Source organism: Sander lucioperca, chromosome 7 (assembly GCF_008315115.2).
Source record: "Sander lucioperca isolate FBNREF2018 chromosome 7, SLUC_FBN_1.2, whole genome shotgun sequence".
NCBI classification, from domain to species: domain Eukaryota; kingdom Metazoa; phylum Chordata; class Actinopteri; order Perciformes; family Percidae; genus Sander; species Sander lucioperca.
This window is the reverse complement of record NC_050179.1, coordinates 24,333,317-24,361,182: the sequence shown is the minus strand read 5'-3', so window position 1 is coordinate 24,361,182 and position 27,866 is coordinate 24,333,317. Positions and strand designations below refer to the sequence as shown.

General features: G+C 38.9%; 1 protein-coding gene across 2 annotated transcripts in view; it reads left to right on the top strand.

Moving 5' to 3' along the window:
• The window catches only part of c7h12orf4 (chromosome 7 C12orf4 homolog), a 35,586-nt gene that overhangs the window by 1,750 nt on the left and 5,970 nt on the right, over positions 1-27,866 (top strand). Inside the window, exons 2-11 of one of the 2 annotated variants that reach the window (XM_031303846.2) lie at positions 2,245-2,433; positions 6,413-6,558; positions 8,893-9,074; positions 9,804-9,903; positions 12,318-12,442; positions 15,244-15,350; positions 16,858-17,055; positions 18,947-19,075; positions 21,068-21,136; positions 21,640-21,842. In XM_031303846.2, coding sequence (XP_031159706.2) covers positions 2,253-2,433; positions 6,413-6,558; positions 8,893-9,074; positions 9,804-9,903; positions 12,318-12,442; positions 15,244-15,350; positions 16,858-17,055; positions 18,947-19,075; positions 21,068-21,136; positions 21,640-21,842 — 1,440 coding nt within the window. In that variant the 5' untranslated portion in view covers positions 2,245-2,252. Of the gene's footprint in view, positions 1-2,244; positions 2,434-6,412; positions 6,559-8,743; positions 8,802-8,892; positions 9,075-9,803; positions 9,904-12,317; positions 12,443-15,243; positions 15,351-16,857; positions 17,056-18,946; positions 19,076-21,067; positions 21,137-21,639; positions 21,843-27,866 lie in introns of those variants that run through there. The other variant, XM_036003022.1, reaches the window with a different exon arrangement.

The following is a 27,866-nucleotide window of genomic DNA, read 5'->3' as shown; positions in this document are numbered from 1 at the left end:
GTCTGGAATAATATTTGAATTGAATTGAAATGATAAAAAGGGATATCTGAAATCCCCTCTGTAAGCAACCTTTGACTCTAATATGTCAACAAAATGAAACCAGGATCTTGAACCTGGCTTTATCCAATGTTCAGATTTCTGTTCTGGAAATGAATGTGTGGAAATATGATTTATTTTTTAAAGATCATTTTTGGGGCTTTTTATGACCTTTTTAATAGACAGGATGGCTAGAAGACAGGGAAGGTGAGAGAGAGGGGGGCGACAAACCCGAGCCACTGCCAAGGACTCAGTCTACATGGGGCGCACACTCTACTGGGTGAGCTAGAGGTCACCCCCCCTCAGAAAACTTGTTATACAAAAAACAATTGTCATAATCTAAGTCACATGTGTCAAACTCAAGGCCCGCTGGCCAAATCCGGCCCCTCGCAAATTTTGATCCGGCCCGTACATTTATATGAATTCAGGTTCACGATAAATTTTGGCATGCCTTGTTGTGCGCCAGACCAAAAAGACAGGGAAACTTTTCAAAATGTAATTACGCCACATTCAAGGTGACTTTGAGACACAGAAATTCCCACACAGCCTGTGAAACAGGTTGTTGTTATCAGAATGCATTGTTTTGCTGGATTTGCTAAATTCTAAGATGGCTAAGGAACTTTTTTGCTGACTTTTGCTGACCAAATAGGTTATATGAGACATAAAATACAGTAAAATATATGGTTATTTTTCTCTTAAAATAAAAGCATGTCAACAAACTCTACATGTCTGGCCCTTGATGTGATTCTCATTTGAGTTTAACATCCCTGATCTAAGTAATCAACTTGGGAAGTTTCGTGGTGATATCTATTAGGCTAGTTAAAATGTTTACCCTATTCACATGTAGTGTCTCCCCGTAGTATTGCGTCAAGTGCAACGTACTGCATATTCCCATCCAATTAGATTGAATTCGGTATTGATGACGCGAAAAATAATAACGGTAGCTCCACTGAAATTATTTGAAACTAAAGTAACGAGCCAATTTTGTAGAAAGTACCGATATTCGTGTTAAAAATGTAAGGAGTAAAAGTAAAAAGTCACCACAAAAATAAATAGTAAAGTAAAAATATCTGAAAAATCTACTTGAGTACAGTAACAAATAGGGGTGTGCAAAAAAATCGATTCACATTTGAATTGCGATTCAAGCTCTACCGATTCAAAATCGATTCATAGAATTCAAAAAATCGATTCATATTTTTTAATAAAAAAAATAAATAATTGTATGTACTGCAATCACAAGGGAAAAGTAACTACATTTACATACTGTGAATCGTTTTTTGAATCATGAATCGTTTTTGAATCAAATCGATTTTGAATCGAATCTTGAGCTTGAAAATCGATATCAAATCGTGACATTTTCTGAATCGTGCAGTATTTGTAAGTATTTGTACTTGTTTTGGCCACCACATTTACATACAGTACATGAGAGGGCCAGAATATTAGAAACACCATCAATATAATGCCCTCCAGTACAACACCAGAACCCACTACCACCTCGATAATAAACATCAAGTAGATATGGCGTCAGGATTGTGTCATATCCCGCGAGCGTGATAAAACATGCTCATGAGCAAATTATATCAGGGATCCGTGGGTCCTTTAAAGAGTCTTACATTTCAAAATCAAAATTTTAGGCCTTAAAAAAGTCTTAAGTTCGCTGAAGTATTGTGTTCTAGGTCTTCAATAATTTTAAACAGGTCTTCATTTTTCTACGTCCATGCAACACTACCTCTAATGTTCATTTTTCTATATTCTGGGCATTGTAGTTCTTTCTTTCGCTAGTCTAAATGTAATTTCTCTGCATCACGACTACACATGAGACCAAAATGCAACTTATATTGCAGCCAATCAGCTTTCGTGTTATTGGCGTTAGTCTCTTTCCGATTGTACCACAGACATAAAACAGATTTTATTCTTTAGCTATGGCGAAGTGCAAGTTTAACTATACTTGGCTTGAAAAAACTGAATTTAGGGCTTAGTTGATGTTGTGATAAAGGTCTTAAATATTATTCCTAATGGTCTTAAAAAAGTCTTAAATTCGACTTGGTGAAACCTGCAGAAACTCTGTATTTAAAAACAAAATGTTTAAAAGTAGACTTGATTGCAGAGCTGCTCTATTGAATTGCATTACATTGCACAGGTGTACCTAATGAAGTGGCCGATGAGTGTATGACTGATTTATTTTACACGTTGTCTTCTATTTTTCAGCCGCGACCATGAAGAAGAACAAAGGCAAAGCGAACAGTACTGCTGAGAAGGAGTTTGTGTTTGAGTTCAGGGCAGGGAAACACAACTGTGTCCTCAAAGTGCCCCTGCAGTTTCCTGTTCAAGAGAACATCAGGGACCTTCATGGACGCCTGATGCTGCTACATAAAATACCCTGCTACATAGAAAATGGTGAGTTTTCGCTCTTGGTAAAAGAAAACCTATTCAAGGACAAGTTATAGAAGTTTTTGTATTTGCGGTGTTATCCTGCTCGCAGCAGGGGGAGTTTAACCTGACGAGCCAGACCCACATCAAGATGTTGGGTCTGGGAACTCACCATTGGCAGGGCTCAATCCGAGGGGCGGGATAAACGGTTGTTTTTCAAATTCTCTCTGCTCGCAATAGGATAGAGCTACAACCAGGCAGAGCAATGCTAGTTGATAGATTAAACTTTTGCCGTATCCGGTCGGCAAAACACACTTTTTTAAGAATGACTTCAGTACTGTTCTTTGTTCTTTTCTCAAAGAAAAGCTTAACAATGTGAGTGGCCCAGCCAGAGTTTGGTTTTTTCAGCTCGCAAGCCAACGGAGAGTTGCTAGACGACCCTGGCTGCAAATTACATTTGCTGCCGCTAGGGTCTTAGGTCTTTTTTTCACTTTTTCATTTCTGAGGCAATCCCTGCTCTACTTTCTTTTTTCTTTTAACCCTTGTGTTGTCTTCCCGTCGACCATTCAACTTTTAGTTTTTCTAGGTCAAAATTTAAAATTAAATTAATTTATTTTTTTATTTTTTTTCCGAACACTTGTCACTGTTCCTGACGTTTTTGTTTGATTTTTCTTCCAAGTTTCTTGTCATTTTTTCTGACGTTTATGTCACTTTTTTTTTGACAATTTAAAAAAAAATATTTAGTTGATTTTTTTTCTTCCTGCATTTTTAAAGCTTTTTCTGACATTTTTGTCACTTTTTTCAACGTTTCTTTTGTAATTTTTTTCTTCAAATGCTATGAAATTGAATAAAACACCTAAATTCAATGAAAGTACCGAGCTGATTTATTTTACTTTTCTTTGACAATTAGGTTGAAAGAAACCCACATTATTTAAAATTTGACCCGAGGACAACAGGAGGTTGTTGGTTTTTTTTTTGTGGCTTTTATTTGAGAGGACAGCTGAAGACAGGAAAGGGGGGGGGGGAATGCCTTGTATCTCACGTTATGGCCCCGTAGCAGCCGTTTTTGTAAAAATAGGCTAACGATTGTGTCACAACCACGCGACTTTCTGTCGCACAGTAGAGAAATTACCGTACTGTCAGGAGAAGCTCGCAGGCAATCAGGGGGACGAGGGAGAAGCCCATAGAAAGTCCATGAAAGCATTGGAACAAAATATTTCAGCAACGTTTTGATGGATTGGAAATACTTCGGTATGTGGCAAGTGAATTCATATGAAGTAACATTTATCCACGATCCGCTTTATCCACAAGATTGGGAATGATTGAAATTTCTCTTGGCACAGCAACCAGAAGGCTTACAAATTTCAGACAGGTTGCTCACGTCACATCTACGTCTTCAAGCTCAGTTTGAGGCTGCGCAGTAACGCTCAGCCATAACCGCAAAAGTGCTTCTAATTGACTTCACTGGTCTCCGTCGAAGTCTGTGGCGTCACTGTGTCCATTTCTTTCACTGTCTATGGGGACTGTGTGTGGTTGGAGTCTGACACCAAGTTGATAATTGGTGACTGCTAAAATTGTAATTTAAACTTCTTGATTTCAATTTTTTAATGTATTTCCTCAAGTCGTAAATATAATATCTATTTTAAATATTTGATCTAAATTCCTGAAACAAAAACAACACATTCAAATGGGTTTCAAGAAACTAACAATAATAAATAATTCCTTATTTTTTATATTGGATGCCCATTAGCTGCCACTCAGGTAGCAGCTACTCTTCCTGGGGTCCACACACGACACATAACATATTAAACAAGACATACCTGTCTAACACATATACAAAGTATCAATAAGAACACGTACGTCAAGTTGGAAAACTAAATTTGACAACACGTCAAATTGCATTCCATCGTAGTAGTTCAGTTTGGTTAATTAGTGCTGGGATTATTGTTGGTGTGTTCTTTTTTTAGTATTTTAAAACTTGCCTTACTGGGTGCTACGATGATCATCGCTGGTAACTTGTTCCACAATGTGATATAGATAGGTATAGGTAGAAGGTACCGCAGTATAACTGCCCGCGCCTCTATTGAATGGGGAAGAGCTTCTTCCCTCAAGCAGTCAGACAACAAAACATGATGCAAAATTTTCACAATGAACTGAAATCCTCCTCACAGTAGGGCTGTAAAAATTACTCAAAAATGACGTTTGAATATTCCCTCTAAAAAAACACATAATATTTGAACTATTCAAACATATGGTTGCGCATGTGCATTTTGTCAATGACACGCATTACGTCAATAACAGGACAAATTAATACAAAGAGACATAACTACTTGTATAGGTAGTCTATTTAAGTTTACGTATTACCTACACAAAAACAAGTAAATCAAATGATGGCCAAGACCACAGACTTCACGCTCGCTCGCTCACTCGAGCACTTTCTCTCTCTCGCCCTCACGCTCTCTGCGCAATGTGCAGCTGTGCGCATAACGGTTTAAAATGAACAACAATAAACACATTTTGAGTGCTGATCAAGAGTTTTGTGCAAGCAATTTAAGGTCGCGACTATTGTCCCAAATATAGCAGGCTTCATTCAGTGATTGAAACAAATATTATTAACATTAATTGAAGTTTCACAGTAGCTGATATAGAACCGACATTGAACGCTCCGAGCGAGCTGTGCTGTGGTAAACATGGAGCTTTTCCTTGACATGAAACGGTAAATAATCAAACCAGTGGAAGCAGTGCATTTAACCTTTTATTCATGCATATCTCTTGCATACAACTTTATCTCGCGGCTCAACTATTTTACCTCCTACCGACCAAAATCCAAAGTACTTCCAGACATGGCTTTTTAGATTTTGGGGGGTTAAAATCGCTTTCTCTGATGCGGTCGAGTTGGGCTCTGCACTTTCTGTCAACTTTCAGCAGTGACACTGTGCCAGACAGTGCGACTCCTGTGACCTGTCCCTGAACCCTCAGGCGCGCTAGTGCGCCCACTCGCAAAGCAGACAGTCAGACAGCCTCTGCTACCGCGAGCGTTTTTTTCCACATTTTTTTTTTTAATTCGAATATTAATTTTCACCTTCGAAATTTGTTTTTTAAAAACTATTCGAATATATATTCGAATTTAGAATATTCGTTGACAGCCCTACCTCACAGTGAACCTAACTTATAACAATCAGTGCTCTGTTACAAGTCTACCTATGCCCTGTCTTTTGTTGTCTGTTGTCTGTCCTGTCCCTTGTCTGTCTTAAATGCTCTACTTTAAGTAGTAATTGCACTTTGTGTATAATGTGTGTGCACTAAATGTAGCCTGTAGTCTCAAATGTTGTTTTTCTGTATTTTAAATGTGTAACACCACTTGATCCATGGTGAAACGTTGTTTCGTCTCACTTTACACGGTGTATATGGTTGAAATGACAATAAAACCCACTTGACTTGATATGTCTGCATATTACAGATCTGCATACTGCATCTGTTCTGGGCTTTTGTTGAATCAGATAACCTCCAGTAGCCTGCCTGGTACTGTGACTATGTTGGTTTCTCACATCATTTATTTGCAAGTACAGACAATTTGGTTGTCTACTAACAGATATAAGTTTCTAAAGAAACTCATTAGATTGCATGCCAACCGATCCTCTATCTGAGCCCTGAGAGACTGGCATGCATTCTCTCTGTACTCTGCCTCACACATAACTAAAAGGACAAAAAGACCAGATCTACACAGTTGGACAATAAACTTTAGATTCTGTTTATTTGAGATGAATCTATTGAAATAATATTCCCGGGGAGAGAGACAGTATGTTCAGCATGCATGCTGTTAGTTTGAAACCTAAACGGATGGAATGGATCCAGCCCGTTGATTTTGCAGCATACTACTTGGCTTGGACAGAAATAAACAACTTTTTTTTTTAAATGACTGTTTTTGGTGTATGTGTGTGTGTGTGTGTGTGTGTGTGTGTGTGTGTGTGTGTGCGCGTGCGCGCATGCGCATCTCCTCCTGCAGAGCTAAAGACCTCTCTTTCCAACTTCATGGAGAGGCAGACCACCGTGGATTATGACAGAGAGGCAGAGCTGGCCCTGCAAAGACTCACGACGGGAGATGTAGACGTGAACCAGCTCACTAATGCGTGGGCCAGGTCTTATGTGGAGGTGATGACACATTTCAGTATGTTATCGGTGTTGTGAAGCCCCTCTGGCCCACTGCAGCCAGACATTTAGGACCGGCTACCTGTTTGTATTTGATTGCAGTGAGACAGAAAATACATATGGAAGCTTTCCACTGTCTGTCGTGTTTGTGGCCTGAAGATTCCTGTGCCCAGAGGAGTTTTAGATTCTTATTCTGTTCAGTTGCTTTACTAATTACTGCCCTTTTTTTATTGAGCAGATACGATACGATACAACTTCATTGTCAGTTTACACTGAAATTAATTTTGCGTTCCCAAGCAGGTCTTTAAAAAAAAAAAAAAGAAGTAAAAAGTAGAGCTGCAAAGATTAATCAATGAATCAATTTGGGTTTTTTTTAAATTTTTTTTATTCAAATTTTTATTAGGAACTAGTGCTGTCAGTTAAACGCGTTATTAACGGCGTTAACGCAAACCCATTTTAACGGCGTCAATTTTTTTTATCGTGAGATTAATGTTCTTTTTGGCCTAGCAAACTTTGTAGTTTTTTTCACATGTTGTTGCAACAACTAGTAACGTTAGAAAAACTACAACACCACACCGGATCTAGCTAGACCGGAAACAAAACAACAGGCACGCCGCACACACTTGTTTGGGCTTGCGAGTCTGCCAAAGAGTAGTAGGTTAACGTTACGTTTTGAGTGGATGGCGAGCGCGAGACGCCGAAATGGATGCCAATAAGATTCTGAATGGAAAGTTTACGTTTAAAAAGTTGTCGAGGGGGACAGTAGTTTCACGCATACACAGCCTGTACGACACGGAGAAAGCAGTCCAACTGGAACTGCTGCAAAGTGCAAACGCTGTCTCATTAACCGGTGATCACTGGACGTCAGTGAGTAATCAAATATTTAGAAGTTACTGCACACTATATTGACTATGTATATCAGCATACGGTTTTAGAACAGTGTTGTTTATATTGTTTTTTTGACTGTTTTTGTCATTTGGGACATTGTCCACCCCCTTTTCTGTCCAGGAGAATTGTTACATTCCTTACTAGAAAAACGTAAAGGTTACAAATGTCCTGCTGTGGCATCCGGTTTTTGGACCATTTTGTTTGTACTGTATAAGCAAAGTGTTAGTGTTACATCTCAGTTAGGTTAGGTTATTGTAGGAATTGTGCAATAATGACTAAAATCTTAAAGTCAAGTTCATAAAGGAACTTTCTTTGCATTCATTTGATTCCCAATTAAGATACACTGGTAAGAATGGCTTTCCATTGCTAATATGTACTTAAAAATAGTTCTGAAATGTAAAATAATACAATTTTATTCATGTGATAAAACATGCGATTAATCGTGATTAACTATAGAAATTTGGCGATTAATCGCAATTAAAAAAATTAATCGTTTGACAGCCCTATTAGGAACACATTGGTGTACATAATACAGCACAACAAACATTCATCTTTTTCTGATTTAAAGAAAGAATAAAATAAATAATATATAAGTAGAAAAGAATGGAATGACATACTTAAACATAAATCCAGAGAAAATACATGAGTGAAAGGAAAAATAAAAATTCTAAAAAAATAAAAAGAAAGGAAAAAAAGAACTTGATTATACAAGTGGACAAAATAATTAAAATAATGAGAGAAAAAAAAAAGATCATAATAATAATAATACAGTTAGTATGAAAGAAAGACAAGTTGAAAATATGTACTCCTGGAGAAAAATTTAAATTGATTTGTTTTTTAACTATTAAATTAATCTGCAACTAATTTGATCGATTAATGGGTTTGAGTAATTTTTTATTGAAAAAAAGTAAAAATTCTCTGATTCCAGCTTCCTAATAGTTTCTTTACTCCTCTATGACATGACATTAAACTGATAATCTTTGAGTTGTGGTCAAACCAAGACATTTGACGACGTCACTTTGGGCTTTGGGAAACACTGATTGACATTTTTCACCATTTTCTGACATTTTATAGACCGAACAACTAATCCAATAATCGAGAAAATAATTGACGGACTAATCAACATTAAAAAATAATTGTTGATTGCAGCCCCAGAACGGAGCAAAACATTCAAAATGTGTTGACATTTCATTTGGCCTTCCTCTTTTTTTCTTCCTGTGGCCCCAGAAAATATAGTTTTTCCCCTCCTACTAAAAATCAGCATCTGACTGGCCTCTCTTATACTCTCAGCATGTGAAGCAGATCATTACCCACAATTACAGTTTTAGTTTTATACAGTGGAGCAACCATGCATCATGGTAGGGTTGGGTTTCTTTGCTTTTTTGTTTAACCACTTACATTTTACAAATTCAAATAAGAGTTATTTTCTTTCTTCGGACAATGTTTCAGACTACGCTGGAGCACGCCCGGCCCGAAGAACCCAGTTGGGATGAGGACTTTGCTGATGTTTACCATGAGCTGATCCACTCCCCTGCCTCAGACACCCTCCTCAACCTGGAGCACAACTACTTTGTTAGCATCTCCGAGCTCATCAGTGAGAGAGACATGGAGATTAAGAAGCTACAAGAGAGGTCGGTATTCCAGATTATTGCCTCGGATTTCCTGCACATACTGTATTTTCCTCCGTCTTTCTTTGTAAGTTCACATGTGTATGGCTAAAGCTGTACTCAATTTCTATTCCTGGGGTGCTTTCACACCCTAAGAAGTTTGGTCCATGTGGTCCAGACCAAAATAAAAAAATGATATATTGTTGTGTTTTAGTTCTGGTCCGGTTCACACCAACTTTTTAGGGGGATAGATATGTGATGTTGTGGTTGCTACATTTCACATATTTTATTTACATTTTTTTAAGGGGGTTCTGTTAAATAGACAGAGGAGGACATATGCCCAATACACCTGTTTTAATCATTTTGTGTTGATGTGACATGTGATTGTGCACCCATGGTTAACAGATTGTTTTTGCATAAATATAGGCTAGAAATCGGAGTATCGGTCTGTTTGTGATCAGCGAATGTATTTAACAGTAGTTTTAGCTTTTGAGTTCACATCTGTTTTTTTCTTTCACACCACAAATGCAACCCACCGCTTGGAAGTTGGCTAAGACCCCCACCCTTTTAGACTATTTCAGTTTGATTGACAGCTTCCACACCAGCAACAACCAGACCAAACGGGAAAATGCACCACAGTTCGTTTGAACCAAACCAAACAAGTTGGGTGTGAAAGCACCCAGAAAACTTAAAAAAAAACACAGAATTCCCCATCAGTCTAAAAATATAACTGACTATTTTTCTGTGTGGCAGGCAAGCTGCAGAAATGGACAAAGTGATGCATCAGCTGGGCAATACTTTGAGCGATCACGATGTAAATGCAGTTGCTTCTCAACACTTTGATGCACAGCAGGTAAAAAACAAGTTGGCGTGCCTCTGTAGCAGTGTTTAAAGGTCCTATGACATGCTGCTTTTTGGATGCTTTTATATAGACCTTAGTGGTCCCCTAATACTGTATCTGAAGTCTCTTTTATATAGGCCTTAGTGGTCCCCTAATACTGTATCTGAAGTCTCTTTTATAAAGGCCTTAGTGGTCCTCTAATACTGTATCTGAAGTCTCTTTTATATAGGCCTTAGTGGTCCCCTAATACTGTATCTAAAGTCTCTTTTATATAGGCCTTAGTGGTCCCCTAATACTGTATCTGAAGTCTCTTTTATATAGACCTTAGTGGTCCCCTAATACTGTATCTGAAGTCTCTTTTATATAGACCTTAGTGGTCCCCTAATACTGTATCTGAAGTCTCTTTTATATAGGCCTTAGTGGTCCCCTAATACTGTATCTGAAGTCTCTTTCCCGAAATTCAGCCTTGGTGCAGAATTACAGCCACTAGAGCCAGTCCCACAATGAGCTTTCCTTAGGATGTGCCATTTCTGTGTCTGTAGCTTTAAATGCTATTGAGGAGGAGAGAGGGGGGGGGGCAAGGTGGAGGGTGGGGGTGTGGCCTTGACCAACTGTCATGTTTCGCTCGTTTGCAAGCCATGATGTCTCTCTCTCTCTCATGGGTGGGCCAAATTCTCTGGGCGGGCAAAGCAGAGAAAGAGGAGGTAACCTTTCCCCTTATGATGTCATAAAGGGAAGATTCCAGATCGGCCCATCTGAGCTTTCATTTTCTCAAAGGCAGAGCAGGATACCCAGGGCTCGGTTTACACCTATCACCATTTCTAGCCACTGGGGGACCATAGGCAGGCTGGAGGAACTCATATTAATGTTAAAAAACCTCATAAAGTGACATTTTCATGCCATGGGATCTTTTAAAGCAGGTGCACCTTGATCCCAGTACAAAGTTATTATTTCACCACAGACATTTCAGTGGATTCAGTTAGTGAACTTTACATTTATTTAACCTCTTACCACCCTTGGGTGCCAGGGGATGTTCAGGGGCGATTAAAGGTCAGCAGTAGATGCCAGTGGTGTACGTCATCTGAAAGCTGGGAACCTGAAAATGTATTTGAGATGCAGCTCAGCACTGTGTCTCAAGTTGTTCTAGTCATAAATCCGAAATGAATGAATGAATTATAAAGGAGTATAAGGGCTAATAACGTTATGATGGAACTACTGTATATGATGCCCATCCCTATGTTCAGTTATGTTTTGCAGCAATTTTTGGGTTGATACCATTTGTTAATCCAATTTGGTGCAAAATGTAATAAAATAAAAAATGACTTTGATGAATTGATGAAAATGGTCATAAATCCCTCTGAAATACCACATTCAGACACCAGGACATTGAAGAACACAATAAAAAAGCCATGCTGACATTTGGAGATTTCAGCATGAATTGCACTTTCCATGTGATTAGACGGTGAATACTTCTGTTCTGAAAACCCCCTTATTATCAATATACCTATGAAAGCCACACATCCTCTACATGCCCTCGGTCTGTAGTTTGAAGTTGTAAAGTTTGATGAAGCTGTGATTATTCAAGAGGTCCCAACAGGTCATCAAGTTTAAAAAAAGAAAAAGAAGAATAGTTTCACTACAATAAAATGGCTACTGTTTTATTAGTATTATTTTTTTCATTTGTTCATTTATTATACAGGAAAAATTTAAAAGTAACATTAAGTTACAATATAAACGGGCCTGATTCAGTTTAAAAACTGGTTTCCAGCAGGTTCCTGTTCTGCAGAAACATAGATCATTGAACATAGTTACGGCACATGAGGACAGAAACATTTGTAGAGGACATTAGCATGGACTAGACAGATACAGACAACTAAAAACAACAATACAAACAGTGCAAACAAGACTTGGACAATACATGAACAATCAATGTGTGCAAGTGTAACTGTTGAGAAGGAACAGTTTGTGTGCCTTTTTGAAATATGTGATGGATGGTAGTGTTCTGATGTGATGAGGAATGTCATTCCAAATTTTGGTGTATGTATGAAAAAAGGATTTCTGACCATAATTGTTTTTGTATGTGGGGGACTGGAATTAATGCCTGTGAGACTGACCTAGTGAGGCGTTCTGGTCTCATATTGTGTGTCGGGAGAAGTACAGCAAGTGTTGGCGAAGTGCTGTTTTGAATCTGAAAATAAAATGCAATAGCGTGGCTGTTTTATCTAGTTCTGGTAAGTCAGAGCAGAACTTTTGAACATCCCTCAACATTTTTTGCACATCCATACAGCCTCTTTTTTCTTTTTTTTAATTTTATATAGATATATGTATGTTATTTGTGTCTGTATTTATGATGGCCTGCTGGCGGGCCATCAGATCGTTATGAGGTTAAAAGTTCCTCAGTGTTTGACTTTGTCTTCTTTGAGCAGGTGTTGGAGAACAAGTGGGCCAGTGAGCTGAAGCAAGTGACTGACATTCAGAAGCACGAGTATCAGCAGTGGGTCATCAGTCTGCACCAGGACCTGCAGAAATCCAACAACAGCAGCCAAATCAAGTGAGTTTGTGTATACAGTCAGAAAACAGACTCTGTTGACATGTTTTATATACAGTATGTGAATACTGAAGCATGATCTTTGTTCGTGTACGCTAGGGCTGAACGATTTGGGGAAAAAAATCGAGTCTAGTTTTCTTTAAGAGCACTTGAATTAAAATATTCTAAAAGATTATTACTAGGGATGCACCAAATCCAGATTTTTGGGGTTCGGCCGAATACCGAATCCACCGGTTAAGATTCTACCGAATCCACCGGTTAAGATTCTGCCGAATCCTCCTCCCATCCTCAGTCCATTAACACAGTAAACACATTAATGAAGTAAACGAATGGTTAACACAGGTTTTTAGCTGTATAGTTTAGGGTCCTCGCCACCACGAGACAAATCGGCATTGCAAATTGAACATGTTCCATTTTTCCATTTTCACTTTCTCACAGCCTACTGCATTGAACGCTCCATCTACGCAAACACCTTCCCGTAATCAACGGCGCCGTCATTACGTCGTGCAAGCGTAGGGTTCGGTTCTATGGTCCGGCAGAAACCGAACCCCGTCAAAAAGCCCAATATTCGGCCGAATTCGAACCCGAATCCTGGATTCGGTGCATCCCTACTTTAATTACAATATGCTGAAAGATTTCCTGCCCAACGGCGGCAAAACTAAACTGCCTACCTCAGCTTTAAGTAAGATTTTGAATGCAGGCCTGTTACTTGTACCAGAGTATGTCTACAGTGTTTTTGCTTAAGTTAAAGATCAGAGTACTTCTTCCACCACTGCCCTTGAGGATCTCAACAGCTGCACTTCTGCAGCCGTTCTAATCCAAAACACGACGTGTCTGCTGGCGCTTTGAAGTACAGACTCCATTTACATAGAAAATGAAGGAATTAGAAGAGGTCAAAAGCTCATCTTAGTTTGACTGATGCTCAGCTTTGCTGCATTAGTTATGACTGGCATGTTGGGATAAGAGTTGAGAAAAATAATCTAATAGTGGTTAACAGTAATGTGGTCCCGCAGAGAGGTGGTTTGATTCAGGCAGTGGTGGAAGAAGTATTCAGATCCTTTACTTAAATAAAAGTACTAATACCACACTGTAAACATACTCTGTTACAAATAAAAGTCCTGCAGGGAAAATGGTATGTTAAGGAAAAAAAAAAGTATCTAAGTATCATCAGGGAAATGTACTTAAAGTATTAAAAGTTAAAGTACTCAATGCAGAAAAATCACATTTTAGAAACTGGAAACGATCAAAACTGTCAATCAACTAAGTGTTTAATCAGCTAATCATTTCAGCTGTGCTTGTAGGCCTGTATATTGTTGCATAGTTTAATTTATAATAAAACCACCACTATTTTATAAACTACATGTGTTTTGTGTGCAAAAATCTTAATTTGTAAAGTAACTAGTAACTAAAGCTCTTTTAAAAACATTTAAAAAGTGCCTTATCTGTTCATGAATGTCTTTTTCCTGGGCAGTATAAAAATAATTTTAGAAAATATAAAAGTAATATATTACATTAATGCGTTAATCGCGATGCGATTAAGGGCTGAGCATAATGCGTTAATGTTTTTTAATCGTATTAATCGCATGCCGCCATTTATTAATTTATTTTCACTTCACTCGGCTTTCCGTCGTGCCTAACAGGCTACTATTTTGCCGTACTTCCTAGTAACACATCCTGCTGCTGCAGGAATAGCAACGTGGATTTCGGTGCCTCATTCTGGTGCCACTGATATGCCTGCACTTCTCTCTGATGCTCTGAAACAGACGTTACAGGAAACAGAAACATTGCTGCACGTGACGCTAGTTAACACTATATTCGACAGCAGCTAACGTTAGCCTACCGCTATCTAGTAGCTGTATTAAACACGGTTACAATGCTGACAGCTAACGCTAAACGGTGTAAAGTTTGACTGTATTTCACTGTAGAGGATTCCGACACCGGGATGTAACAATCTGCAGCTGCTGTTGTCGGAAAAACAGACGGTGCATTCAATGAAACTGGTAATTTACATAATTTACTGGCATTCAAAGTTGTTGTTAAATGCCCTTTTCCCATCTGGTGGTTGTTTTTGTCATTCAACAGCTATTTACTAGTGAAATAAGTTATTGTTATAGTGATTGCATTATTATTAAACATTTAATTTTGACGATATGGCCTTAGCAATAAACATTCTTTAATTCTTTCACGTTCTTTAATGTCGCCAACTGTTTAGTACCCTTCTTTTTTTAACTTTCTTAAAAAGTATCGGTTAAGGCACCGGTACCGTTTTAAAAGTACCGCTTTAGCACCGGTATCCAAACCAAAGAATACCCAATCCTAATATTGACTCTAGATTCAAATGTGTGACTAGATTAAATATATAATAAACAAATACAAATCTTAAAATCAACTTCATAAAGTAACTCTCTTTGCATTCATTTGATTCCCAATCAAGATACACTGGTAAGAATTGCTTTCCATTGTTAATATGTACTTAAAAACATTTCTGAAATGCAAAATAATAGAATTTTAATCATGTGATAAAACATGCGATTAATCACGATTAACTATAGAAATTCAACGATTAATCGCGATTAAGAAAATGTAATCGTTTGACAGCCCTTATATATATATATATATATGTATATGTATGTGTGTGTGTATATGTATGTATATATGTGTATATATATATATATATATATATATATATATATATATATATATATATATATATATATACATACATACATACATACATACATACATACATACATACATACATACACATATTTACTGATTGATTTGTTTGCATGATTGATTTCCAGTGAGGAGATTAAGGTGCAGTCCAGCCAGCTGTCGGAGCTGGCAGATTCTGGGGCCAGGATCTTTGAGGAGCAGCCTCAGCTGGAGGAGAGTTTCACCATACACTTAGGTGCTTGATTTCGTATTCTTTTTATTTTTCAACAGCATACAAAACGTACAACTCGCAACATGACCTCCCACCCAGACAAAAATCAAGAAAAGATGTCACAGTTACTACAATATTCAAGACCATTCAACAAAATACACAATATACCGAGTAAACGTGTATAAATGACAACACCATAAGCCCATCATACACGTCTCTCCCCAGCACAAAGCTTCTTAGGAGCACCCCAGAAAGCTCAGGTACTTCCCCACATTTTCTAGTATAGACATCCAACCTGGCTAACCGTTTATGAGATTTTTCAAACGCCGCCACTCTAGCCATCCCACCAGCCCACTCGTCATTCTGCCATTCTCAGGTGCTTGATTTCTAACATGCTTTCCGAGTATTTTTTTCAGTCACCATGTTTGTGAAACACTTCTATTGTATTTTATTTTTGTAGAACAAGTTTGGCCTGGGCGAATAATCAAATGTTATATTCAATTACGATTTGGGCTTTCAACGTTTATAAAAACAAGATAACCGAGTGAAACGATTATAATGTCGCATTCCGTTTCACAATGATGCTCTTGATTTTGTCTTGTGTTATAAATCTAGCGCACCCCGGCCCTTTCCTTTTACAGCGGTGGGCTTTTCGCCCGATTTCGCAAAGTAACTGACTGGAACATGTTTAATATAGTCTTAATATTGACCAAATAGTCGTGATTAGAGCGGCCCTAGGATAAGAAAGCAGTATAGATGTGAACTACAGTACAATGCATAATCATTTTCTGATTAATATGTGTAGGTATCTTTGTGTGTTTATGATATAATAATCAATATATATATTAGGGCTGGGACATTATGCTTTTGTCCCGATTCGATTCTTTCACTATAAATGGGTGCCGATTCGATTTGTATCGCGATTCAAATGTGTGACTAGATTAAATATATAATAAACAAATACAAATCTTAAAATCAAGTTCATAAAGTCATTTTCTTTGCATTCATTTGATTCCCAATCAAGATACACTGGTAAGAATGGCTTTCCATTGTTAATATGTACTTAAAAACAGTTCTGAAATGCAAAGTAATAGAATTTTAATCATGTGATAAAACATGCGATTAATCGCGATTAACTATAGAAATTCAACGATTAATCGCGATTAAGAAATTTTAATCCTTTGACAGCCCTAATCATGAGACATTTCTAAAAACAAATTGTTTGCACATCACATGGCAGTCAGTCAGTCAGTCAGTCTGACATTTATTTCATTTGTAAAGAAGTACATAACATGGATTTTCTGCATTTTCTGCTTTCAGTCAGAAAACACATGTGATGTACATGTAGTCATGTAGTCAGCGGTACCGTATAAACAGAAAATATTTAAGTCAATCATTGATAAAAAATGAAAAATATCGATTCTAGGAAAAATAATTGATTTTAAAAATTGTCGGGGGAAAAATCACGATACATACAATGTTTGATTCCCCCCCCACCCCTAATATATATATATCTATGTATTGTGATCAGGAGCACAACTGAAGACGATGCACAACCTGCGGTTGGTCCGGGCAGACGTGCTGGACTTGTGTAAGCACCGGCGGCACGGCAGCGGCGGAGAAAAGCTGCGGCGGCTGCAGACGGCCCTCTCGCTCTACTCCTCCTCCCTCTGTGGACTGGTGCTGCTGGTCGACAACAGGGTCAACTCCTACAGCGGCATCAAGAGAGGTCAGGGGACACGTCAGTGTCGGGGCTCTTCTAAACAGATGTCGCCCGGACAACCTTGTTGGTGTTTTGTAGAAGGATGAGATTCTGATGAGACTCTGATTGGCTCTCACTTTAAAGGTCCCATGGCATGAAAATGTCACTTTATGAGGTTTTTTAACATTAATATGAGTTCCCCCAGCCTGCCTATGGTCCCCCAGTGGCTAGAAATGGCGATAGGTGTAAACCGAGCCCTGGGTATCCTGCTCTGTCTTTGAGAAAATGAAAGCTTAGACGGGCTTGATCTTGAAAGTTGAAAAATTTTGCGTTTACTTCACACAAGAGCAGCCATTTTCCCCTGTTGCCATGGGAATGTTATGAAGTGACGTAATTACGCGACGTGAACATCATCGAAAAGCTGCAAGCCCCGCAATGAAGCCATGATGAAACCGCAGTTTTTGCAAGTTCCCGCAATTTTTGCAAGTTCCTGCAATTTTATCGCATAAAATTGCATAAATATCCCGCATATTCCATCGCATTTTTTAAGAAAACGTGCCGCATAATCAAGGTTTTTTGCCCGCAACAATCACAAAAAAACTCTGGACTTTTCTGGAAGGACTGACTTACAGAGCCCCTAAGGGGAAATGACTTGACTTTTTTTTCTTCTTGTCCACATAAGAAACTTTCTGGTGCGCACGCAAAAGTATCTCGTGCTCACCAGGAACCAATCAAAGGCTAGCAAAATGATGCTAACAAAGTACTGCTAACGGTATGTGGCTAAAGTTAATATTTCACAGCATGAAATCAGTTAACAGTTGCCTTATCATCTTTAACTTTGTTGATGACAATATCAGGTACATTACGTTTTCAGGAAGATGAATGCCTCCTCCTCGGCAGCCATTCTGACTGCTCCTCAGATTGGTTTCTCGTGCGCACCAGAAGGTTTCTTGAGCACGCCAGAAGAAAAAGAAATCCCCATGTCCCTTTAGGGCAGGGGTGTCAAACTCAATTTGACTAAGGGCCACACTGGAAAAAGAGAATCACATCAAGGGCCAGACATGTAGAGTTTATTGACATGCTTTTTATTTCATCGAAAAAGTAAAATATCTTTGACTCAATTATTGCATGTCTCATATAGTCTTCTCACTTACAGTTTGGGCCACATAAATCCCTGAAAAAGTCAGCAAAAAAGTTCCAAAGCCAACCTAGAATTTAGCAAATCCAGCAAAACAATGATTACATTTTCTAAGTAGGCCACCACACAGCCGACTCACAACAACCTCTTTCACAGCCTGAATATGCAAACTCTCTGCTTCTGGGGGAATTTGTGAAATTTGCCAAATTCTGCTTTGAGTGTCACGTAATTGCAAGTTGATAAACAGTTTCCCATGTTTTTGGTTTGGTGCACAACTAGGTGGGCCAAAATATATTGTGAACCTAGATTGATATGCGGGCCGGATCAGAATTAGCGAGGGATGGATTTGGCCCTATTTGATCTTTATTTACAATGTATAAACGCATCATGGACTGTGTCATAGATGAGTTAAAGTTCATATTGAAAGTGAAGGCTATTATTTAAAAAATAAATTCAAATATAATTGCAATAATTAACTTTACCGGAGAGACCGCGGTTTCTATTTGGAATTTGTTACATACATAAACAAAATGGTATAACTTGGTTATATATATATATATAAAAAAAAAAATAGTTGGTTATAATTTTTTTATAACCAAGTGGGTTGTAATATGTACTTTCCCAACGTGCAACGCTTATTGTTGAACCCTGTTTGGATTGATTTTTTTTGATTAGCGTTAGAGTCCAGCATAGAGACATAATTACAGAGATGAGCTCTGGCTAGATATTAAATCTAACCTCATGCATCGTCCCTGGCCTGTTCTTTGTTTACCCCCCCAGAATTTGCAACTGTGGCGAAGGAGTGTACAGACTTCCACTTTCCCTGTCTGGAGGCGCAGCTGGACGAGGTGCAGCAGGTGGAGCTCTATGCCAGAGCCCAGCGGAGCAGCAAGCAGAAAGAACAGTCTGGTTAGACTTTTGGTTGTTCCATTACAGCTCTGACGTAGACAGAGGATTAGAAAGAGAGAGGCTGCTGAGACCGAGGCTTCCACAAATCTCATCCTGAATGTACAGTTCACCAGAAAATCAAAAGCCTGGACACAGACTCTGCTGAAGAAAATAGCTTTTTATTTTTTTCCGCCAGCTATGCATTATAAAACGCTCAACTAATATTGTTATTCATGGCCCTATTTAGCAGTGCCACACAGACACAAAGCTACAAGATCCAAGTGGTTGTACCACCTAAACCAGAGATCTTCAACAGGGGGCCCGTGACCCCTAGGGGGTCCTCAGAGTTAGTGCAGGGGGGTCGCCAAATTAGTTTCTTTTTTCAAAACATTGAAATATGTCGGAAAATAAACATTAATATGAACCCAACATATCAATAGCAAAGATGAATATTGGCCTATTTGAAGACATTGAAGACAAGCTTACTATAGTTAAGGTAGCCACTATGGTAGCCATACAGTTTAGTTTAAGGATTCACTGTGCCTTCCACATGTATGTTTAACGTTAAAACATGAAGTATGAATAATAACCATTTATTTTCATCCATTCGGCCCAGTTTAATATGCCACTCAATTGTATACAATATATATGCAGTAGAGGGTCCATACTCGGCCTCTCTTTTAGCTTAGGGGTCCCTGGCCTAAAAAAACATTGAAGACCCCTGATCTAAACAGTTGTTTGTTTTACCTAATTTCGTCTCTCAAAAAACATAATGTACCGAAGGGGATTGTTAATCTCTAATTTACCAGGTTTGATGATTAGCAAGACAAGAAAAAGAGCACCTTTATCTTTTTTCCCCACTTAAATCTTTATTGACATTACATTCAACAACCAACACTAACAAATAAAGCAAAAAAATAATCTGCTTGGGAGTTTCCTTCACTTTTTAACAGCCTTGGAGAGTAATGTTATTAACTATTGTTCTAGTCCAGTGTCGCCATTGTAAGTCCTGTATAGAAACGCGGAACTCGATCTGTGCTGCCTGCACGATCCGATATGCGCATAAATTTAATTTAATAAAATTTAAACTTAATTTACCTGTAGCCTGCTTTTCCCAGTGTTTAGTTTGAGTTAACGTTATTTTAGACTGAATCAAGCTGTCAGCTAGCAGTTAGCCGAATTAGCTGTCAGCTAACTAACGTTAGCTTCCCAGTGGAGGCTAACGGCAGACTGCTACAACTATGACCAGAAGCGTGGAAAAAGATTGTGCAGTGTCGTAAGTCCTCGTAAAACAGGATTATCATCGAACATCTTGCGCATGTCGGATCGTGCAGGCAGCACAGATCGCGTACCCACAGAGTCCATTTTTCCCGTTTTCTGCCCAGTTGTGCTTCTTGTAGCCTTAGTGTGTGTGTTAAAATCTTTCCGTCAAAAAGATTTCTTCCGCAGTTGTTAGCCATTGGTTTATCGTCGGTGGTGTTTCCTCCCCCCAGTTCTGAGTTCTAGCTTTTTTTGCTAGCTACTAGCTGTATTCTGATCAATTTTCTATCACTAGCAAGTAATGTTTTCTTCAAGGAATTCAGTAGCTTTACCTTTTACATGGGAGTAAAATTGAAGCTGTCTTCAGAAGAATGAGCGGAAGTATGACTTTAGACATGACTGTAACAGTGCTGCGGTACAGAAACTTTACACTGCTAAACATTTCGCAGAGTTGGAGAATGTCAGCAACATGCCAGTAGTATGAGAGGGGGGTTTAAATAGTCAGGAAGTAGAAGACACTTTACATTACTGCTACTGCATTGAAGGGAAAGTGTGTCCAGATGTTTATCACAGCACAGCACAGCTTGAGTGGTTGGTGGAGTAGAGCTGGATATAGAAACATTCTTTCTAGGTTACAAGCCTTTCAAGGAAAGTCAAGCCCCCCCATTGTCCGTATGAGATATTTAGATCAATCTTTTTTTTTTTTTTTAACGTACTGATTTTCGTTCTGTTTTTCTACGTTTATCCTTACAGAGATTCCAAGGAACGGAGGTGACGATAAGAGCAAAAATGTGGAAAGAAATCCATCTAACATCTTACCAGGTAATGGATATCGGTAGATTTTTGTACACTGACGCCTAGGGCTGGGTATCGTCACAAAATGTTCAATACTGGTACTGATACCAATACCGTGACTTTGATACCGGTTCCTAAACTATACTTTTTTCGATACCAATTTTATAAAACAAAAATTCACACACAACTTTATTTATTTTTCAGCTCCTACTACGTGAGCCCTGTCTCTGAGTGTAACGTAGAGTTTTAACCTGCGTGTCTCTACGACGTGTAATGTTAGACAGCCAATCACTATTATATTATCATTATTAGGTCTTGGTAGAAACATGCTGCGTGCTTATTGGCTCACTGATGCTGATGAGATTTTCTCCTTATAGGTATTGAAATTGGGTATTGAATGACGAGGCATTTTTCGATAATCGATACTTTAGAGGCAATTCGGTACCCAGCTCTAGTGATGCCAGTCAAATACTGTTCTGCGCACTGTTTTGTCAACATCACACACTGTACCTGCTGCGTCTCCCTCAAAGGTGAGTTTTACATCTCGCGGCACTCCAACCTGTCTGAGGTCCACGTTGTCTTCCACCTGTGCGTGGATGACAATGTGCGCTCAGGGAACATCACGGCCCGGGACCCGGCCATCATGGGCTTGAGAAACATCCTGAAGGTGTGCTGCACACACGATGTCACCACGGTGACCGTACCTCTGCTGCTGGTCCACGACATGTCCGAGGTAAGAGGGGCTCAGAGCACTGGGAACGTGTGTGTGTATTTGCATGCATGCAACATACTGTGTGTGTGTGTGTGTGTATATATATATATATATATATATATATATATATATATATATATATATATATATATATATATATAAAACGTTAATAATGGTTAATACATACTTTGTAAAGCATCTATAAACATGATTTAGATGGCTATTATCAGTGCAAACATAATCACATGATCATCTCCTGTATAGATCACCATACAAAGATTTAAATAAAAAAAATAAAAAAATTGGGGGGGCATTTCTGCCTTTATTGGATAGGAAAGCTGAGATATGAAAGAGGAGAGAGGGGGGAAGACATGCAGGAAAACCGTCACAGGTCAGATTCGAACCCTGGACCTTCTCAGTCGAGGAATAAACCTCTGCATATGTCTGCACGCTCTACCAACTGAGCTAACCGGCCACACCAGACAAAGATTTCATGGGGCCAAATGAATGCTTTGTAAACCACTTATTAATCATTAACTAAGTATTATCAAGTATTATATTATTGCTATTATCATTATCATTATTAGTTGCAACTTTAAAATAGGCAGCAAAATGATGTTTATAGATGGTTTACAAAACAATTGTTAACCATTGACAAATATTAACTATCTAAATTTATAAACTATATTACACTCAACTAATGATAGAAATAATATAGATTATAGCATCACTAATAATTAGTGAACATAAATCATCCTTTCATTGTTTGCTAGCAGTAAAATAACTTACCATTTATTAGTGACGGTTATTATCAAGTGTTACCCACTCTTGCACACGTTATAAGGAGTATAACAATGTAGTAATGTGGTACCTCACAGGAATTGTAGGAGTCATTGTGGCTTTTTCGAGTAACCAGACATTGGCTTTTGTTTCTTGTGTGTACATCGGGTGTCGCTCTGCTATTATCTGGGGGAAAGTTATAAATAAGGTAGGATCCAAACTGTTGTCGGCAGGTGTTTGGCCCGGCTTTGTGGACCAACATAACGAGATGCAGAGTTGCTGGTCGCAGCCATAGACTGTTAATATTAATGGACAGAGCATGTGTGACGTCACCCATTGGTTTGTGGTGATCTGCTATGAGTTGTCGAGTTTTGCCGTTACGGGCGCAGCCATCCTGGTTGACGTTACACACTTTCACTGGCAATCACATCATAGCCACGCCCTAAAACACCCCCTGCTTTATCGCCGATTTTAAAATCAACGAGACCATAATTCAAAACATTATCACCATTCTGTGTTGCAGAAGACTTAAAACTAGCGATTGAGACCATAAACTCATTATGAAAATGTTTACTGAGGTAATAAATCAAGTGAGAAGTGGGTCACTTTCTCACAGACTTCTACAGAAACCGACCTCCTTTTGCAACCGCACGTGTCGCCCCCTGCTGGAATTCAGATAGAATGCAGGTTTAAGGCACTTCCGCATTTGCAGCATTTGGCCGAACCGGATGCGCTGTCCATTAATATTTACAGTCAGTGGTCGCAGCTAAAATTGTTACACTCCTCTTACGCATCACATGTTATTATAAACTTCCAGGTGCATCATCAATGGATTTTTATTTTATTCTGAAAAACAAATAGTACATCATGGTCAGAGAAATACGTTGCTTCTTGCTCAAGTGAAAGATCACGTGTGTGTAGTTTAGTGTACTTTAGTGTACTTGTTTGAATGTGGAAATCTTTCTATACTCTATACAAGAAGTGACTCAAAAAAACTTGTTTACCAGTTAAAAAAAAACCCCACTGTTTTGATAAAAAAGTAAAAATGTATGTGTTTTTTAAGATTTATTTTATTTATTTTGAACAAAAAAAAGGAATAACTAGAATGGGAAGAGCAAAAGAAACCGATCAGGAGAGCTATAAAATATGATGAAACTCATTCTTCCGATTATTCCAACACCACATAAATGCAACACAAATGCCCCATCTTGCAATTTTAAGAAAAGTCAAAAGATAATTCTTCTAACAGCCCCGTGATTCGGATCCGCTCCAAAATGTAATGGGTTCTTCCTTGGCCCATTTTACACGCTTCCACCAAGTTTCATAAAAATCGGGCCAAGTAGTTTCTCTGTAATCCAAAACAAACGGGTAAAAAGAACACAACAGGACGTCACACAAATAAGCAGTTTCATTGACACTCTCCCCGCCCCACAACCCTGCCGCAAATCGCCGGCTCGCTGTTTCCCTGACTGAAGGCAGCCTAAGAAATGTGTGATTGTTTGTGGTTGAAGGTGAAGAAAACCTGCTGGCCACACAAGTCCTCCGTGGCTCTAGCTGATGGCATAGTCCCAATTTCTTCCCTTTCATTTAGCCTCTGCTGGTTTATGCACTGCATCCTCAGCTGTGGCCTGGCTTGTCGGGCTCTGGCTGTGAATTCAGCCTACAACTTAACATTTCCCAGGTTTAAAGCCAGGATGGCAAAGTAGAGAGTCGTGAACTCTTCTGTTTACTTAGTACCTCAGAGTGTACAGCATGTACAGCGGCACTCCACTCAAAGAATAGGGGAAGAGTAACAGAGAAAGCTTTCAGTGACTGATGAACTGAGCCCGAATCAAGCAGAGTTTTAGGGAAATTCCCCATCACAAAAAGGTGGATTTTTGTTGTTAGATCTGGAATTTTTGTCGTTGATCTGCTGGAAATTAATGGATTTGGGACCTGAATAGCAACTCCTTCTTAGTTCTTAAACTGAATACAAAATTGAAACCTAATAAACTTAGAATTACATTAGTGCACTCATGCCACAACATGCCCAGTGCAATTTTTCTTCTCATGTCGATTAAAGGGTCTTTGTTCACATAACCAAAGACTTCAAACTTCTGAAGCCTCAGGAACCAGAGGAACTTTAATTAGTAGCTTCTGGTTCCACATCAAAACGTTCCATCTGTCACCTTCTTATCAGTCTGGTTTGCCATTTAGTGGAGATGTGTGTCTGTTTGTACAAGCCTATTCTTGTGTTTTGGCATTTAAAACAACACTAGTTATGCTCGATGAACTGCAGACTGCGATCAAAATACAACAGGGTTGTGCCTCTTATTCTTATTTCTTTGGATGGTTTTCCTTTTTCCCCCTGAGCATTGAAGCCTGGAAAAGGAACTCAGAAGAATTGCATAATAACATTGTAATACTAGGGGTGGGGGGGGGGAGAAATCGATACAGCATAGTATTGCGATATTGTCCGTGGCAATACTGTATCGATACACAGACACAAACGCCAAGTAGCGATCTATTATTATATATGTGTTGGTCAGATTGTCTGCTTGACAATCCCATTTTGCAGCATTAAAATTGAAGTGAGATGAACAAACGGAGAAATTTCTCTTTTTTAGGGCGTTTTTACACCTGAAAGTCCGGACCAAGGTTCATGTTTTTGTTACATTGTATACATTTGATCCGGTAAGTCTGGTTTCACACTGCAGTTATGCAAGCGCAACGATCTATACGTGACAAAACTACGTCCTGCCGTCATCACATACGTGAGCTGCGTCTCCCGATACTTGGAATTGATGTCGGAACTGTGTCGGAGTTTTTTCAACTGACTGCTGCTCTCCCCTACTGCCGTGGCTCTTTTTGTTTTGTTGTGATGTTGAGAAGCAAGACACGGGAAATTTCTTTCTGGAGCATTTATTCAGAGACAAACGGAGACCTACACTGTACATTTACTACCACTTAACAAATAAACTGCTGATGTATTCTCTGCTCTGATAGCCGACAGCTGTCTGCTCTGAGCGCATTCACCGTCTCTCTCTCACGTACAGGCTAAGCACCGAGCTATTCCTTAAAGGAGCTATTCCCCGGTCTTGTAACACAAGGAGAGCCTGCCAGAGCTTCTTGTATTTGGTCCGAAAGTCCGAACCATCCAAAAAATGCTTACACACTATAAACGAACCAGACCATTCGTTCAGTTTGGTCCGGACCGAGACCACCTCTTTTGATCCGGACCGTGGTCTGGGGGAGGTTTCACACCTGTAATTTTGGTTCGGATCAAACTGAAAAGTCCGAAAGTCTGGACCAAATGAGGGATGTGTGAAAACGCCCTTAGATACTTTACTTTATTCTTTATTCAGGACACAAAAAAACGGTCCATAGCACAATACAAAACATAGCAAAAGACCGATAAATACAAAACAAAACATACAATAAGAAATGAATACAACAGTCAGAGTTCCACAATACACAAAAAGAGTGTTCAGATATTAGCATATAGACTAAAACGCCAATGGTTCCACAATCTCGAAGTGAACCTAACCGCACTCATTGCGTAATTATGCTGTTGAATGACTCCGTTAGTCTACACTTACATCTTGTACATGAGATTCCTGAGTACAGCGAGACAGGTGGATACATCAACACTTACAAACATTTGGCTTGCACTGCTCCATCGTGGCATTTTAAGCAGCAGCCAATGTGGCATATAATGCAGCCATTATATGCCACATTGAGTTTCTGCATACTGCTTTTTTTTTTTATAACGCAGTAAAGTGGGCAGTATACATTGGGGTGCAAAAAGCTTAAAACAGATAAATAGATATAACAGATGTAGACAAAGTTTCCTTTTTGGGGACATCATTTGAAATCTGGAAAAATTTGAAGTTGGAAAAAAGTTAATAAATTGCAATATATCGCAGAATATTGCAATATGTTTTAAAATCGCAATAGTACTGTATCGTAACATAAGTATCGTGATGATATCGTATTGTGAGGCCTTCCCACCCCTATGTAATAAATGGTTTTTTTTTATAGATATGTTTAGGGCAAAACAACATACTACACCAAGTAGTCATATTCAAGTATGGCCTTATGCCACTGTGTTTTAGTTGGAACTTTGTCTGTTATCCAATTTTAAGGAAGCACTTTTTTGCCCAGAATGTAAGCACTGTAGCGTTTACCTTTTATATTTATCTGTTAAGTAAACCGTTCTAAATCCCAAGTAGCATGCATATTGGATCACGTTTTAGAGTAATGCTAAGATTTTATCCATTTCCTGCCCTATAACATCCTAAAATCTCTGTATTTTCCAGCTAGACCACAGGCAATGGGTGAGACTACCCATCTCTATTTTGTACTTGAGGCATAGTGGAGAGAAGTCCGCCTTAAACTACTAGTGTTGGGAAGGGAATAACTATAATGCACGTTAAAAAGTTTGCAGACAGGAAATTGAAATCTCTGTCAACCAATGTAGTGCCAATGTAGTTCCAGACAGTGACCCTCACACATTTGCTATGTTCTTTTTCCTGACTGTAAGAAATGGTTTTCCTTTCCTCAATTGCTTGAGAAAGACCACTGCTGCCTTTAGGGCTCCTGCACACTGCCTGCGTGGCGCGAGCGTGTCAGCTGTGTGGCGCGAGCAGCGCCGAAAACGCGTGCATGCTAGAAATAGGACCGAAGCGCGGCTCCCATGTTAACAGGTTAGAGCTTACACACTGCTTGCGTGACACGCACGTCTCAGGTGCGGCTCGGGCCACGCCGAAAATGCGTGCACGCTAGAAATAGGACCGATGCCTATTTTTCACGCGACACGCAAGCGTGTTGGAAGTGTTTCCAGGCAAAATAGAATACAAAAGGATGTTTATATGTCATTTTGACACGAATACATTTAATAAATGACATTTTGATGTCTCTAGGTTTTGACATAAATGCAGATATAAATGTCATTTAAAAAAATTATTATAAATAATTATCGATTTTCAAATATTGCACCTGTCAATACAGAACGAAATATTCTGTAGCCTATTTTGCTGTCAATACTGCCGACGTTGTCTTTGCTGTAATCAAATCAGTATATATTTATGTTTAACATGAAGTATACTACTGCATTTTATCAATGGGAAACAATACATGTGTACAGACAAGGCTAGCAGCAGCAGCGCCGCGTCAGACACGTTTCTGGTGTGCAAAGACATAGAAAACGCCACGCAGCCGCCACGCAACAGAAACGCAACAGAAATGTCACGCTCACAACACGCAGGCAGTGTGCAGGAGCCCTTA